The sequence below is a fragment of the Schistocerca gregaria genome, chromosome 3 (genome assembly GCF_023897955.1).
Source record: "Schistocerca gregaria isolate iqSchGreg1 chromosome 3, iqSchGreg1.2, whole genome shotgun sequence".
Lineage (NCBI taxonomy): Eukaryota > Metazoa > Arthropoda > Insecta > Orthoptera > Acrididae > Schistocerca > Schistocerca gregaria.
Window position 1 is genome coordinate 890,348,950 of NC_064922.1, and position 16,597 is coordinate 890,365,546.

At 43.1% G+C, this 16,597-nt stretch overlaps 1 protein-coding gene across 1 annotated transcript in view; it reads right to left on the reverse strand.

Moving 5' to 3' along the window:
- Positions 1-16,597, reverse strand: part of LOC126355122 (nucleolar protein 11) — a 114,030-nt gene that overhangs the window by 67,516 nt on the left and 29,917 nt on the right. Inside the window, exons 2-3 of the mRNA XM_050005303.1 lie at positions 7,360-7,524; positions 7,041-7,259 (exon numbers count right to left, since the gene is read on the reverse strand). Of these exons, the coding sequence (XP_049861260.1) occupies positions 7,041-7,259; positions 7,360-7,524 (384 nt within the window). The remainder of the gene's footprint in view (positions 1-7,040; positions 7,260-7,359; positions 7,525-16,597) is intronic.

Below are 16,597 nucleotides of genomic sequence, written 5' to 3' on the forward strand. Positions count from 1 at the left end.
TATCATCAGATACCTCTTGATGAGGACTCCAAACGGCTGGCAGTTGTTAACACCCCGTTTGGTCTTGCCTTTACCAATACCAGCGGTTGGCCTTTGGAATATACAGTGCCTCGGCGATATTCCAGCGTTATCTTGAGCACGTCACGTCGACAATCCCTCTTTGTATTAATTACCTGGACGACATAATCGTCACGGGCCGCAGCACGACAGAACACTTGCATAACCTTCGCACCCTCTTTCTCAAATTCAGGTCCGTGGGCTTGCGTTGCAACCTGTGTAAGTCAAACTTCTTCCAACCGTCCATTGAGTATGTGGGCTACACAATCTCTCGGCACGGCATCCAGCCGCTAATAAGTTTGGTCCAAGGTATTGTCGACCTTCCGCGGCCCGCTTCGCTGAAGGAGTTACAAGCTTTTTTAGGCAAGATTGCCTATTACCACTGGCTCATTCCCTGGGCTTCCACCATCGCCCGCCCCCTGTACTGCCTTCAGCGCAAGGGTATTCCTTTTGATTGGTCACCTGCATGAGAGCGAGCGTTCACCTGGTTGAAAGGCCTCCTCACGTCAGTGCCATGTTTGGCTACTTTTGACACCAATAAGCCACTGGTCCTGGCTACAGATGCTTTGCAGTATGGGCTGGGGGCAGTCCTGGCCCATCGCAACAAAGATGGTTCTTAGCAGCCACTGGTGTTTGCATCTAAAACTCTTAGTCCCGCACAGACCCATTACTTCCAGGTGGAAAAAGAGGTTTTGGCCATTGTCTACACAGTTACCAAGTTTCACCCTTTCTTGTACGGCACGAAGTTTCAGTTAATCACTGACCATAAGCTGTTAATATCGTTATTTGGCCCTGCCTCTCAGATTCCAAATAGGGCAGCCCACAGACTACAGTGCTGGGCCTTGTTCCTCTCTAAGTACTATTATGACATTCATTTTCGCCCTACCGGACATGCCAACGCAGATGCTCTTTCCAGTCTTCCGGTGGGCCTGGATCCTAAGTTTGAGCGAGAGGAGATATGTGTTTTCAATTGGATGTGGCGTCCCGCCAAGCGGTTGATGGCTTGCCGATCACTAGCTCTAGAATCACCAAGGAAGCGGCAGCTGATCCGGTTCTCCGGCAAGTAGTTCGCCTCATTCAGCAGGGGTGGCATCTCGACCTCCAGGCCGGGTCTCAGACCCTCTTCGTAATTATTTTGTTCTACGAGACCACCTCTCCTTCTTGGAAGGAGTTCTCCTTCTGGCTACCGATGATACAGCTCCTCGCGTGGTTGTTCCTGCAAGTTTGAGAAGGGAAGTCCTCATGTTATTACTTGAGGGGCACCGGGGTGTTTCCCGTACTAAAACCTTGGCTCGCAGACAAGTGTACTGGACCGGTACTGACAGAGAAATTGAGCACCTGGTGGCCGCCTGTTCCCAGTGTGCGAGCCAACAGGCATCTCCCAGGCCAGCGTTCTCTTCATGGCCACCTGCGACCCGGGCATGGGAACGTGTTCACATCGATTTTGCAGGCCCGTTTCTCAATGGCTTTTGGCTCATTGTCATTGATGCTTATTCCAGATTTCCATATGTGGTTCGCTGCTCCTCAACCACTTCAGAGGTTGTAATCCAGGCACTAGCAAAAATATTTTCTGTCGAAGGTCTGCCAGTCACCCTGGTCTCGGACAATGGACCTCAGTTTATGTCGCAGACCTTCCAGGATTTTTGTAGGCGCATCGGTATTCGGCACCTTTGCTTTCCCCCCTTTGATCCACAATCAAATGGGGAAGCCGAGCGCATGGTGTGCACATTTAAGACACAGATGAAAAAGTATGTGCACGCATTTACTGCGGAGGAGGCGTCGACGTTTTTCCTGACGGCATACCGGACCACACCTATGGGAGAACGCAGCCCTGCAGAGCTCCTCCACGGGTGCCAACCTAGGACTCTGCTGCACCTCCTTCGGCCCGGTCCTCACCAGTCTTCGCAAAACGGAGTACCCGGCTTTCCACCAGGTACGTCGGTCTGGGCACATGGGTTTGGTCGCAATCCACGTCGGATACCGGCATTGGTCCTGCGCCGAAATGGCCGCCGGCTCTATACCTTGCAGACGGGGGACCAGGAGTTACGTCATCACAAAAATCAGCTACGTCCACTTTTGGGCACCCACCCTCCGACCCCTCGGGCACCGGCTTCCCCATTGCCGGCACCTGTGTTGGTTTCTCAGGGGACGCTACCACCCCTCCTCCCTATGATTCTGCCGCACTGTGATGGCTCTCAGCCTTGGCAGCCTCCAGTAGCTCCAGCACCGGCATCGCCATCGTTAGCGATGCCCCAGCGAGAGCCGGCCCCCCTCACAGGCCCGGTTTCTCAGCAGGCTGGTTCCCCGCCACTGGGTCTTGCCCTCCCAGGATAGACCAGGATCCAGAGTTCGACAGCCTGTCTCCCGTTCTGTCCCGGGTTCCGGTGGCAGGACAATGGGGGCCCTTTCGTGTGGGTCACTTCCAGCCGTATTCTAAGGTTCTGGCTCGAGTGTTGGCAGATCCCCTAGACTCCAGCGTTCCGATGGACGTGGAGGTCATCACTCCTGCATGATGCTCCACCTTCCGACGCAATGGATCACAGTGGCTTCACCCTCCCGAAGGAGGAGGAGGAGGAGTGCAGTAGCCACCAGAAAGATCGCGGGAAGCGCACATCGCCATGGCGCATCACGGATGGTAGTTTCTGCAAATAGAGTCCCGTCCACCAGAGGGCACGCGAGAATTTGGCCGCGACCTCTGCCAGCGGAACAACAACAACAACAACAACAACAACAGCAACTGAGGCAGCACGGGCTGTGCCCAGTCAGTTCACATCGGGTATACCTATGAGACAGTTCCCGGTCTACTCTGAAATGTGACGGAAAACGTGAACCGTGTTACTACAATTTAGTTATTTATTATCTTCTCTCGTACATTATTACTGCAATGAAGGTCAGTTCTTGTGCTGTACAGGAATAATTCAGTGTGTCGTATGCCAGTTTAGTTGAACTCCTTTCACAGACTCAATCAACAATTTTTGAACACAAAGTTTTCCTTACAATGTTTATTCTTTAGATATGATCCCATTCTGAACATGCTTATTCACTAGGCATAATCCTGAAGTTTCTTACTGTAGCTCTTTGTATTTAACTGGATATTCAGAATGAAAAGTAGTTCTGAGATACATACCTAAATTTCAGTTTGTGTAGAAAAAATGGGAAGCAACAGGAGCTTTTGAAGTGATGTGCTACAAAGGGATCCAATTTTGTTCACAGGCACCTAACATTAGCCTCAATCTGAGTATCTGCATGGTTCAGACAGAAGATATCAAGTTATGAAACTTAAGGAACAACTTAATTGCTGTATTTCATTCACGTTTTATTCCCAATATATTGAGAAGCAGGTTACCGGACTATGTTTTCTGTGACTGAGGTAAACCTATTCATGGAACTACAGAGTACATTCAACATTCATTATGCAAATGCACACTATCGTACATGACTGTCAGCATTCAGGAGCAAGTTTCACGTAAGTGATTAATAATAAAAAGACTTCTTAAAAATACATTCAGTACATATAATTACCTTTACAATGAACTGTCTGTTCACCTTAGGGTTTCTAACCATTAACGAATCACAACTTAATGCCTCAACATATTCACTATGTGATCAAAAGTGTCCAGACACCTGGCTGAAAATGACTTACAAGTTCGTGGCGCCCTCCATTGGTGATGCTCGAATTCATTATGGTGTTTAGCCTTGATGTCAACTTCCACTATCGAATGCATATGTTCACTCAGGTGCTGGAAGGTTTTTTGGGGAATGGCAGCCCATTCTTCACAGAGTGCTGCACTGAGGAGAGGTATCGATGACAATCGGTGAGGCCTGGCACGAAGTGGCCGTTCCAAAACATCCCAAAGGTGTTCTATAGCATTCAGGTCAAGACTCTGTGCAAGCAAGTCCATTACAGGGATGTTATTGTCATGTAACCACTCTACCACAGGTCGTGCATTACGAACAGGTGCTTGATCATGTTGAAAGATGCTATCACCATCCCCGAACTGCTCTTCAACAGTGGCAAGCAAGAAGGTGTTTAAAACATCAATGTAGGTCTGTGCCACGATAGTGCCATGCAAAACAGAAAGGGGTGCAAACCCCCTCCATGAAAAGCACAACCTCACCATAACACCATCGTCTCTGAATTTTACTGTTGGCACTACACACGCTGGCAGATGACGTTCAACGGGCATTCGATATGCCCATTCCCTACCAATGGATTGCCACACTGTGTACCATGATTCATCACTGCACACAATGTTTTACCACTGTTCAATTGTCCAATGTTTACACTCCTTACACCAAGCGAGGCATTCGGCATTTACCGGCGTGATGTTTGGCTTATGAGCAGCTGCTCGGCCATGAAATCCAAGTTTCCTCATCTCCCACCTAACTGTCATAGTACTTGCTGTGGATCCTGATGCAGTTTGGAATTCCTGTGTGATGATCAAGATACATGTCTGCCTATTACGCATTACAACCCTCTTCTGTCAGTCAACAGACGTCAACCTGCACACTTCTGTGCTGTACGTGTCCCTTCACATTTCCACTTCACTATCACATTGGAAACAGAGGACCTAGGGATATTTAGGAGTGTGGGAATCTCGCATACAGGCGTATGACACAAGTGACATACAATCACCTAATCACGTTTGAAGTCTACGAGTTCAGCAGAGCACTCCATTCTCTCTGTCTCATGATGGCTAATGACTACTGAGGTTGCTAATATGGAGTACTTGGCAGTAGGTGGCAGCACAATGCACCTAATATGCAAAAATGCATGTTTTTGGGGGTATCCAGATGCTTCTGATCACATATTGCATGAGCCTGTAAAAGCTAAATGAAAATTGATTTTTCTTCATCCAAAGTCAATTGTGCATCCTTTGACAGATACTTACAAGGAGCAGTCCCAGCAGTAGAATTGACTTTTTGAAATAATCTATATGGTGATGTATGTTAAGGTCCATGGAATCACTCCCTGCAGTCATTCATCGTGGTGGGCCCTCATTAGCGAGTAATCAATGAAAAAAATTCAAAATTTCACTAAAAATAGTAACAATTTACAGACCAGTTGTATAGTGTAATGGTTAAGGTAATGACCTCACATGTAGAAGAGTGTGGTTTCACACTTTGTTAGGCACTTTGAAATTATTTATTTTTAAATCTTTACCGAAATTATTTTTATTTTTATTTGATTAATTGGTTTAAATGCATTTTTTTTCCATTTCCTTGTCACCACTTGTAAGTCATTGTATGAAATATATCAACTGCTTTCATTTTTCTTCCTATCAGGCTTTTTCCACTTGGATTGCCTATTAATGAGATTTCGATTACTGTTAACTTTGACTTAAAGTCTTCCATTTCATCACTTTAAATTATTGTCCATGCAACTTCATTCATTACTTCTATTTCCCATTTTGCTTGAAATTTGTTTTACTTATAGTCCCTATTTTCCTTTAAAACATCATCCAAGTTATTTTGTCCATAGTACAATAAGAATTTATATTTTAAATGTTTATATGACCATTGCAATCCAAAAAGATGTACATCTTGTAAAGAAGAATACATTCTTGATACAACTGCACAGTAGATTATTTTGTCTTTTGTTTTTTAATCGACAAATCGGCATTTTCAAATGTTTACACATTAAGACAGATAAATAACACTAATTTAATTAACATGCATAAGTATTCCAAGTGAAAAAAAATATAAGAAGAAAAAATAAGAGCAACTGAAGAAGTTAATAAGTTGATTACAACAATGTGACAAGGAAACACAAATTTTAAAAAATTGTTTGTAAACCAATTAATTGCATAAATATAGTGACAAAAATCATTTTGACAAAGATTTTTAAAAAATAAAAAAGTTTCCATTGCTTGACGAGATTCCAACCATCCACCCTAGTCAGTAACTTAAATATTATAGTACTTTTTTTTTCTTCAACCAGTCCATAAATGGTTACTATTTTTAATGTTAAACAGCATCATGTGAAATTCCAATTTTTTTATTATTATTTTTTTTTTCTGATTATCCGCAAACGAGTGTCCACCAGGATGAATGGCTCGAACATGTGATTTCTTGGACCTTAACCTAAGACACCATATAGAGTATTTTTAAAAAATCAATCCCACCCACTGCAGTTAATTTATTTTCTTTTTCATTTTGCTTAAATCATCATGTGATATCCTACTGAGACACTAAACTCCAAGCCCCTGGATCTGGAGTGTGACAAATAGTCACTAGTTACAGTCCTTTGTGAAATCTTTCAGAGTGCTCATCATGACTCACTGAAATATCAACATGCAATGCCTAAAAAGTTTACTTTACCTCTCCTTTGGATTTCTGAGAAGGAACATTGCTCTTCCTTCTGTTATTTGATGAACTAAGAAACTGGCCTTGCTACTGCTGCTAATAAACAACTTCTTTTTCTACTTCTGATGTTGTTGCATTTAATCAGTGTGTCACTTACTTGCGACTTATTTCTTCTGTATTATGATTTTAGTTTCAGTGGTGGGCACAAGCAAACCAGAAATCTATAACTTAGAACTCCAGAAACATAGAATGCCACACACTGGCAAATCATGATATTTCCAGTATTTCCTGATTATATTTTTTGACTAGGGTTGCTTTCTTACCTGGCCTTATTTTAGGTATGTGCAACAGTAATTTTATACAATTCTGAAGTGCATGTCAGATTTCCTAGTTCTAGCCAAAGGCAGAAAGTATTCAAACAACACATGGAAAAAAAAGGTTCAGATTCCACAATATCTAATCCACTCTAATAGCACTCAACAGTTAAAATGCTACATTTCACTTCAGATCAGTGCTGAAATGAACTAATAAGTTATATTTTTTTCCAAATCTGTAATAGTTAGCTTTAGTTTCCCAAAAACATAACACCAGCATCCCATCATTATTGTACAAGGAGACTATTTTGTTCTAAGTTTCAATCACACTTCAAATTAACTATGTTACTATGACTGTCATACCTTTGAGTTACGCACTAAAAAAGTGACGTAATTTCTTCCTTCAGAGGATACAATATAGGAATCTTCAATTTCTTCATCTGATGCCAAAACTGGCTTTTGGGTGTCTTCTTTCCTTTTTTGCAAAACAGCATCTAATGGTAACACACAACCATTTTTGAAAAGAACAATGGGAGGTTTTTCTTCAGAAGATGACAAAATGCAGTTTATGGGTTCCTGAAACTAAGTTGAAAAACATTTAAACATTAGTGTTTTATACCTCACACTTACAGTATTACTAAAATGAGTACCAAATTAAGAAAAGAAATTTTAATGACCCTACCTTTATTTTATTTGCTTTATCCAACCTGTCATCATTCTCTGTCCATGTCCGGATTTGGTTATAGTGAAACACACCCACATACTGTTTGTTTGCTTTGTCATATATTACAGGTGATGTCAGTCTGCTTTTTGTGCTCCAGCTACCAATCTGCTTCTGATCTTGCAACTGCAAAAGAACAACAGTCATAAAAGTAACCATTGTAGCAGTCACAGTAGGAAGAGCAATAATGCTGACAGTAGTGACCAATTTATTTTTTAACTCATGTTGGAAGTATCATTATGATGACATGTTGTTACATGTAGAAAAATATCTGAAAAACATGTCATACTTGTTCAGTCGCAATGATTAATGAAACAAATCAAATGCGTGAAACTAACTGACAAAATCTGGGTTTCAGTACAATTCACTGTCCTGCCAGATCTTTTATTTCATAGTTTGTCAGATGCACTTAGAATTGTGATTCAAAGAAGTGGGTCCCCCCTGCCTTCCCCCTTGCTGTTATAAACGCATGTTGACATGCTGAGTTAGTCTTTCATGTTAGTCCTATTAGTTGATTTCTTCTTCTTAGTGTTTCGAACAGGCCTACTTTGGACCATGCTTGTTCAACTGCTGGGCTTTAATATTTGCCCAGTACTGTCACATCCACTGCCGATGTAACTCCTTCCTTTCTTCTGGTCAGGGAGTACCTTCCCTTCAGCTTTTGCTGAAACGCTCGGGCTTTCTTCAGGGTACGTCTCACAGACTATCTGTTCTTGAGATCAGTTATTCCCAATTCTTTAATGTCCTTTTCAGTTTCTGTCAGCCAAGTGGTGTGAACCTTCTTCTTTTGCCACAAGGTGAACAGACGGTCGGTCAATCTGTTTGGAGGCAATCTTGCAAAGTGACTACAGAGAGCTACCTTTCTTTTTCTAGCACAGTCACAGACCCTCTCAATATGTTCATAGAGCTCTCAGTTATGTCACCTTCTGAATTCCCATCTTCTTCTACTGGGCCTAGGATCTTCCTGAGGATTCTCCTCTCTCTGACTTCCAATTTCTCCATCAGACCTCTCCAGTTCATGGAAAGACATTCCATGGCATACAGGGCTTCTGGTCATATGACTGATGTGTAGTGCTTAAGTTTCAGGTTGCGTGACAGGCATTTTTTGTTGTAGGTTTTCTCAGTCAGTCGATAGGCTGGTTCCAACTTGTTGACTCTCATGGATAATGTTTTTTCTGATAGGTTGGGTTCAATGCATTCACAGAGGTACTTAAACTTCTCAGTCTTTTGATGTTTCCCTGGACTAACAACATTTCTCTGTTAGCTTCTTTGATGTTGGTGAAGAACTCTGTTTTCTCCAGCGACACTTGAACACCCACTTTGGCTGCCTGTTTTCTGAGGCAGTTTACCTGCATTTTTGCCATTTCAAGAGAATCAGCAGTCAGTGCCATGTCATCTGCAAAAGCCAGGCAATCTACAATCAGCCCTTAGTTCTTACAGCCCGGGTAGACACCACTCTGAGCACCCGAATTGGTCAGTTCCTTGCACCATTCTCTCACAACCTTTTCAAGGTTGACTTATTATTTGAAGAAAGCCAGAAAAATACGGAGTGGTAGCATGGAGTTGGGTGTCCTTACAATGCCTGAGGCTTTTATATGCCTACCTTCCACCTATCTTTTATAATTGTCCCTTCAAGCATTGTTCTTAGCTTTTAGAATCAAGTAATCCATCCCCAATGGGTAATACTTTACAGAAGTGTATTACAGTGGCTGCCTTTTTGCATGTTAACGTATCACCTGATGGAGTTCTGAGCAACCAGCCCATCCTCTCCATCTTCCATTAACAATTTCGTCTTCTTTGCCCTATATAAACCTGTAGTTCCGAAAGATAGCATTACTGGTTTTTGTTTAATTTTTTTATGTATTTTTATGTGCTATACTGAGCACTGCACCTTCTGAAGGTAAGAACAGACCAGGGCATCTTTCTCATGTATGAACCAAGGTGGTTCTTATCCTCCTTTAATCTAGTATGTGTAACAAATTTCTCATTGCAATTTCCCTTTTATACTGTTATTATTTTGTTTCTCTTTCAAATTCATAATCTGGAGAAAAAAAAATTAATCTCTACCAGTATACCAATTTGTTAACTTTGGTTTATGATCCTATTGTAAGTCTGGACTATTAGCCATGGCACTTTCCTTTAAGGGAAGCTGTAACTACGAGGACACACCTTCGAGATGAGCAGTCAGTCACAAATTGGTCAGTGCTCAGCTGGGACTCTCACCTGTAATTGCTTTTCTCAAAATTTCCATGTCACAGCTGTAGGTGGTACATATGAAATGTAGGTTTTAGCTTGTAACTAAAGAAAAGAATAGAGGTTGGCTATTGGAAAATATCATCTAGCATGCTTCTTACAAGGGGAGGGCATGAATTGGGAAACTCAGATTGGAATGAGGCTTGGTTGGCTTGTAGTTACCTAAAGGGTGTTACCCTGCAAGCAGTGGTAAAACACACTGACCAGCCAAAACGATTTCAAAATTTCACCCACACTTTCTACAGGGTGTACCACTTATCTTGACCACCCTAAATAACTGTTTGTCCAGATGCGAATTACAAAATGTTTCAAGCAAATGTTCTTTAGCCATCAGAGGAACATCAATCAGCGTGATTGCCTTCATTGTAGCTTTGTTATTAACAAAGATATGAACAGCGGTATGACTTGTTTAAATGGCACCCTGTATTTTTTATTCGGTAATTCATTTCCTCTCTTAAAGACCTATTCAAAAATGTTTTACTCTGGATTCCATGCTACAGCCAACTCTCCCACGTCATCCCCTATTACAGCACATCTATATCAACACCTTTTGTTGTGGTCTTCAGTCCTAACACTGATTTGCTGCAGCCCACCACATGCAAGCATCTTCTCCAAGTAACTACTGCGACCAACATACATTTGAACCTGCTTACTGTATTCATCCCTTGGTCTTCCTCTACAGTTTTATTCCTCACACTTGCCTCCAATACTAAAATGATTCCTTGATGTCTCAGAAAGTGCAGTATTAACTGATCCTTTTCTTTTTTACTAAAGTTGTGCCATAATTATTTTTTTCTCCCCAATTTTTTCCATACTTATTCATTAGTTACACAATTTGGATGTGGGAACAATTTTATGACAAAGCTGGGATGGACATGCACATCAGAAGAAGGCACTGGTGAGGATAAAATAACTTTTTAATAATTTCTTTACTAATACATCCACCATGTGACTGGTCGGAAGTGGCTGTGGATAGGCATGAGAGAAGTAATTCTTTCATGACCCCGCCAATTCATACAGCCATTCAACTCTATTTCTGTTTACACCTAATATTTATTCTGGCACTGTAGTGGCAGGCAACACAGCACAGCATACAGTGCACACATGCTGCTAGGGAGACAGCACACTGAGCTGGCATCTCTCGTATGCTGACATTGGACTGAGAGCAGTGGTCCAGCTCCACTTGTGGCTTTCTGCAGTGTGGAAGGTTGCAATGTCCCAGCGGTGTGGCAAATGGTGTTGCCCAGAGTTGAAGTCTGGACTGATGCTGAAGAGCACAGGTGGGTGGCTGGCACAGTGTTGGCTGCCCAGACTGGGCAGAAAGGTGGAGGTTACTTGTTCACAGCCTGGCCGCGCCAGTGGTGATAGCAGCAACTCTGGTTGACACAGAGTGGGCATCACATAAAACACTGATGGGTTGGTTTGGACGTACTTAAATGCTGCTACAGCTCACTGACTTTGAGGGAGTTAGTGTCTCAGGCCAAATTATCTGGAATGAATGCAATGACTGGCTATCATAATTAGCAGTATGTCAACCTACAGTTCTTCTTAGACTCCGATCTGGACTTGTCACATGGATGACTGTGATACAGAAGCAGTAGAAGCCCACTCAAGTTCTGGGTTCTAGCACCCCAGTACTCCATCGCTGGCTTCAAGTCCCATTTAACTTATATTTTCAAAGATTACTCTCCAAATACCTTAAAAAGATGATAGACTTAAATTTATATTAAATGTTGACCAATTCCTCCTTTTCAGAACTGCTTTTCTTGCTATAGCCAGTCTGAATTTTTAATCCTATCTACTTTGGCTATAATGTTGCTGCACAAATAGCATTTACAAATCTAATTCCATCAGCATTGTCTGATTTACAAGGGGCATCCAGAAAGCAAAGAACATTTTTCCATAGCAAGATATTCTTTAATAATAACAAAGAAACTGGATATACATGTTTTGGCACATACTTTATTTAATTTTCCACATAGTTGCCTTTGACATTAAAGAACTTGTCATATCCTAGTACCAGTTTGCGTATATCATCTTCATACTATGTAGCTCACTTCCTGTTCAACCTATGTAGCTCACTTCCTGTTCAACCAGGTCATGACAGCATCCTCCATGTCTAAATCATCTGTGAAGTGTTTACCAGCAAGGTGCTCCTTCAGTTTTGGAAACAGGAAAAAGTTCGATGGTGCCAGGTCCAGAGCATAGGAAGGATGCCCAAAGATTTTGCAGCAGGATTTCTCACGCAGCTAGGCTTTTTTTCTGCTGGGCAGTATGTGAAAATGCATAGTCATGCAACAGAAGAGTTCTACACAAGAGCTTGCCTCTTTGGTGGTTGTGGATTGCCCAACACAGACATTCATGAGTAGCACAGTATGTACCACTGTTGACTGTTGTGTTGCAATGAAATTGATGAGTAGGGCCACTTCACTGTCCCAGAATACAGACGCCATCGGTTATTGAGTTGATGCAGTTTGTTTGACTTGTGTGGTTTCTGTAGTGGCTGAGGATGATGCCAACCTATAGACTGTCACTTCACTGTAGCAATGTAAAGGGAAACCTATGTATCATCTCATGTAACAATATGGTCAGTGAATGTGTTGCCACCCAGTTCACAATGCTCCACGAACACTAATGCAGCACCCTTTCTCACAGCTTTCTGGTCATCCACGAGTGTGCATGGCACTCGCTGTGTGTAGGCTTTGTGATACCCTAAGTGCTGAGTGACTATTTCATGCACTACTGAACGACAACCCTCCTGACATTGACCATGCACAACGCTAATCATGAATTTTCAGTTCCCTACAATGATGCTATCTATCTTTTGTTTGAGCGCACCTGTTAAGATGGAAGGTTGCCTTGATCTCTCTTCATCATGAAAATCTGTTCTCCCATTCTTAAACATTAAAGCTCACTTTCAGACACAGACTGCATTTGTTACGCCTTTGCCACAAATGGTAAAAAGTCTCTGGTGGATGTCACAGAGTATGTTAAGCCCAATCGACAGAAGGAAAGAGAGCTAAGAACGAGGACTTCCTCATGGAGAAACAGCCACTAAATACGCCACAGAGACAAAGGAGGTCCCAAACTAAAAGATTAAATGTCTTTCACCATATTGCTACGATGGATAAAAAGTAAAATGCGGCTGAGAACCCGAACAGCCAATAACTCAGATGGCAGACAGACACTAGAACTTTAGTGTTTAAAAAAAGGCATTTGGTCAGGAAATGGCAAACCATGAAAGGTTGATGACGACAAGCACATAGACAAGATGGAACACCACCTAACAAATGACAATGGCTATAATGACAATGTCCAATACACAATCTAGCTAAAATGATCTCTTTGTGGCGAGTGGGCCAAGAGGAAGTCAGCCAAGTCATTGGGACAGGCTTAATTCCCCAGAGCTGGTTCCCTTGAAGACAAGGCCAGTGGTCATGCCAAAGTGACACTATCTGCCAACAGACGGCAACACGGAGATGTTCGGAAGGAATGGAAGAGCTAGTGGGCCAGGGTAGGAGGACTGCAGCCTTGGTTGCAGCATCAGCAGCCTCATTTCCTGACAGTCCGACATGACCAGTGTTGTAACTGCGACCGTTCCGGTTGGGGGGTTGCCAAAAACGAAAGTGCGGTGGGAACAAATGGAAATGGTCCACGAACAAACAAAACAGATGAATGAGAAAGGATGGACAAGAACAACGACTGATGACCGAGCAAGACCCTACGAAGAACAACACGCAAGAAGCAACAGGGTCACAAGTGAAAAGCCTCATGAATCAACAACGTCCACACGGAAACAAGCAAAGTAAACACGATGTCTGTAAGCAAGATATCAAGAGACTCACACAAATATCACTGAGCGAGAGGCAGGTGCTTAAATACATGATAAGGTACGTCACTATTGGCCACTGGGAACACGTGCTCCACCGTGGCCCCCTCACATTGTATGCAAGCCAGGAGCACACGCAGCCATGGCTTACGGCTGCAGAGACCTCTAGTGGTAATCGAAGTCCACATCATCTGACATGGATTCTAAACCTGCGGCGCTCGGTACCAGAACCAGGAACTCACATAAACATAAGAGCAGCTCCCTCAAGAGCGAGCTTGTAAGTGTCAGAGAGAATGTACCACTTGAGATGACAGGTAAGCTGGGCAGTGCGGAATGAGAGGTCCAAATGGGACTAGATGTTCATGGAGTCAGAAAAGAATGTGAGTGCTCCAGTATTAAAACAAAGGATACCTCTCAGACAGTTTCTGGAAGAGTCCCAAAGGGGTGGTGTACATTAAAGTCATTGAGCAGAAAAACGGATAAGGGAATTGACCAATAAGCTGGAGGAAGTATGCCCTGGTGATACTGAATGGTGTAAGGATGTAAACATTACAAAGAGAAAAGGTGAAGCAAGGAAGGAAAATGCGAACTGCAACAGTTTGCAGATGAGTGTTTAGTGAGTTGGTTTGGCTATGAATGTCATCCCACATGAAAAGCATGACTTCCTCATACACGGGGGGAGGTGGTCAAAGCGGACCAGAAGGAAATGCGAGAGGTCAAAGAAATCAGGATGCCACAATTCTGTTTCTTGGGGGCAGAAAGCAAGCGGATGGTGTGATTCCACAAGGAGGCATAATGCTTCCTTGCCGGATGAAGTACCGCTAATATTCCATGACGCGAAAAGGGGAAGAGGGAGGAAATGAAGGGTTGTCACTGTGGTGGCTGCTGAGTGCCATCCTCCAGAGACTCACTGCTAACAGATGAAGGTGCGGGAGGATCTACAGAGGCATCAGCATTCTCTCTGAATCAGTCTGCAGATTTCAGGGCAGGAAAACAGTAGGCAGTGTGCACCAGCAAAATGGAGGTTAGCTGGGTGAGGGTATCATACGGCGACACTATTGAAATCCAGGAAGGAGAAGACCGTTTGGCTCTGAGTTTTTAGATCTTTTGCGGTTGTCAAATGAAGACTCAGATGTTTGTTGGCTGGAGGGATGTAACAAGTCTTCGGAGGAGGAGATTAGTGTTTGACGTCCCGTCTTCAACGAGGTCATTAGAGACGGAGCGCAAGCTCGGGTGAGGGAAGGATGGGGAAGGAAATCGGCCATGCCCTTTCAAAGGAACCATCCCAGCATTTGCCTGAAACGATTTAGGGAAATCACGGAAAACCTAAATCAGGATGGCTAGTGACGGGATTGAACCGTCGTCCTCCCGAATGCGAGTCCAGTGTGCTAACCACTGCGCCACCTCGCTCAGTAACAAGTCTTCGCTGAAGCGTTCCTTTTGTCCTTTCCAGCCTGCCGGTTGTGAAGCAGGTGATTTTGCCATTGGGGACAAAGTTTGGTGGCATGACGCACAGCTGGAGGAGAAGCAGACAGGAATTCTAATGTAATACCGGGCAATTTTACAACTGCAGTGCTGAATTTGTGATTGCACATGAAGGGCTTTTGACTAGCCAACACCTTGCAAGTGACAGGGTAAGGTACTTTTTCCTTCACCTGGATCTCCTGGACAGCCCGCTCATTGAGATACACAAGACATACCTGGGATGAGGCTCCATGGTCGCCATTGCAATAATACCAAGGGGAGAAGTTGGCAGTCAATCGCATTCATGAGCATCCCTGCAACAAGTAACACATTTCGCCGTGTTTTGGCAGGACACGAAATTGTGGTTGTAATGTTAACACTGGTAGTAATGCATCGGGTTTGGAATGTTAGGTGGGACCATGATGACTTCATAGCCTGCTTTGATCTTTAATAGAAGCATGTTGTTGTTGTTGTCTTCAGTCCTGAGACTGGTTTGATGCAGCTCTCCATGCTACTCTATCCTGTGCAAGCTGCTTCATCTCCCAGTACCTACTGCAACCTACATCCTTCTGAATCTGCTTAGTGTACTCATCTCTCGGTCTCCCTCTACGATTTTTACCCTCCACGCTGCCCTCCAATGCTAAATTTGTGATCCCTTGATGCCTCAAAACATGTCCTACCAACCGATCCCTTCTTCTAGTCAAGTTGTGCCACAAACTTCTCTTCTCCCCAATCCTATTCAATACCTCCTCATTAGTTACGTGATCTATCCACCTTATCTTCAGTATTCTTCTGTAGCACCACATTTCGAAAGCTTCTATTCTCTTCTTGTCCAAACTAGTTATCGTCCATGTTTCACTTCCATACATGGCTACACTCCAAACAAATACTTTCAGAAACGACTTCCTGATACATAAATCTATATTCGATGTTAACAAATTTCTCTTCTTCAGAAACGCTTTCCTTGCCATTGCCAGTCTACATTTTATATCCTCTCTACTTCGACCATCATCAGTTATTTTACTTCCTAAATAGCAAAACTCCTTTACTACTTTAAGTGTCTCATTTCCTAATCTAATTCCCTCAGCATCACCCGATTTAATTTGACTACATTCCATTATCCTCGTTTTGCTTTTGTTAATGTTCATCTTATATCCTCCTTTCAAGACACTGTCCATTCCGTTCAACTGCTCTTCCAAGTCCTTTGCCGTCTCTGACAGAATTACAATGTCATCGGCGAACCTCAAAGTTTTTACTTCGTCTCCATGAATTTTAATACCTACTCCAAATTTTTCTTTTGTTTCCTTTACTGCTTGCTCAATATACAGATTGAATAACATCGGGGAGAGGCTACAACCCTGTCTCACTCCTTTCCCAACCACTGCTTCCCTTTCACGCCCCTCGACTCTTATTACTGCCATCTGGTTTCTGTACAAATTATAAATAGCCTTTCGCTCCCTGTATTTTACCCCTGCCACCTTTAGAATTTGAAAAAGAGTATTCCAGTCAACATTGTCAAAAGCTTTCTCTAAGTCTACAAATGCTAGAAACGTAGGTTTGCCTTTTCTTAATCTTTCTTCTAAGATAAGTCGTAAGGTCAGTATTGCCTCACGTGTTCCAACATTTCGACGGAATCCAAACTGATCCTCCCCG